This window comes from Nothoprocta perdicaria, unplaced genomic scaffold (genome assembly GCF_003342845.1).
Source record: "Nothoprocta perdicaria isolate Ctin4 unplaced genomic scaffold, notPer1 scaffold_242, whole genome shotgun sequence".
Taxonomy (NCBI): domain Eukaryota; kingdom Metazoa; phylum Chordata; class Aves; order Tinamiformes; family Tinamidae; genus Nothoprocta; species Nothoprocta perdicaria.
The window spans coordinates 457,688-458,813 of record NW_020455469.1 but is presented as its reverse complement, the minus strand read 5'-3'; the positions used below and the strand labels follow the sequence as shown (position 1 = coordinate 458,813).

The window sequence follows — 1,126 nt, the reverse complement described above, 5'->3', positions numbered from 1 at the left end:
GAAAAGAAAAGAAAAGAAAAGAAAAGAAAAGAAAAGAAAAGAAAAGAAAAGAAAAGAAAAGAAAAGAAAAGAAAAGAAAAGAAAAGAAAAGAAAAAGAGAGACACCCGGCGAGGTGCGGGAGGCGCTGCCGCCGCCGCGCGGAAGCAGTTGCGGCTCTCGGGGCTGCGGGCGGCCCCGCGGCGGCTCCCGCGCGGCCCCAGGGACGGGTCCCGGCCCGGGTCCCGGTGCGGAGCCCACGGGGTCCCCGAGCCCAACGGCGGCCACGCCGGGGAAAGTTGCGGGCTCGCGCGGGCGCCTTTCTGCCGCCGCCGCCGGGCGCCTTCCCTTTCAACCCGGAGCCCTCTGATTGCGGCAGAATTAGGCAATAATAAAAATAAATATTTTGAAAAATAAAATCGTTCTTTTTCGTTCTTTTTTTTTTTTTTTTGTCATTTCCCCCCTCATTCCCACGCGCCGCATCTACACGCGCCGCTCCTGAGGCCCCGGCCGTGCCGGGAGCCTCGCGGACGTTGCGCGGCCGCGGGGCAGCCCCGCGGGGCCCGGGCCGGGGCCTGCGGCGCCTCTTACCACGTAGGAGGTGAATGCGGCGGCGGCGGCGGCGGCCGGGTCGGTGCCGTACTGGAGGTGGGAGTTGTAACCCGGGGACGGGGCGCTGAAGGCGGTAGATCCGGCATAGGGGGAAAAAGCGGAGCCCGAGGAAGATCTGCCAAGTTCATCGGTGCGCGGCCCGGAGATCACGCTCGTGCTGTACGCCGGGCACGAGTAGAGAGCCAAGGAGGCCGACGGCTGGTACAAGTAGCCCTGAGGATACGACATGGCCAGGCGCGCACATAGACGCGGGGCCGGAGCGCGCCGGCCGCGCGGGCAGCACCTTGCTCGGCTCCGCGACCGCCGCCGCTCGCGCCGCTCCCGCTTTCCTGCCTCGCCTTCCCTCGCTCGCGCTCTCCCCCTTGCACGGGAGGGGGGGTTCGGGGGGGGGGCGGCTCCCCCTTCCCCGCTTTCCGCGCGGTCCTGCCAAGATGCTAAGTTGGAAAATCGCAGCTCGCGACGCCTTGTGCTGCGCGGCGCGGCCAGGCTCCTCCTCCGCGGGGTGTTGTCAGCGCGGGGGCCGGCGGCGCCCGGCCC

General features: G+C 66.4%; 1 protein-coding gene across 1 annotated transcript in view; it reads right to left on the bottom strand.

The window, feature by feature from the left end:
- The window catches only part of IRX5 (iroquois homeobox 5), a 2,324-nt gene extending 1,455 nt beyond the window's left edge, over nt 1–869 (bottom strand). The window contains exon 1 of the mRNA XM_026039803.1: nt 569–869. Coding sequence (XP_025895588.1) covers nt 569–817 — 249 coding nt within the window. The 5' untranslated portion in view covers nt 818–869. The remainder of the gene's footprint in view (nt 1–568) is intronic.
- Nucleotides 870–1,126: the final 257 nt, after the last annotated feature.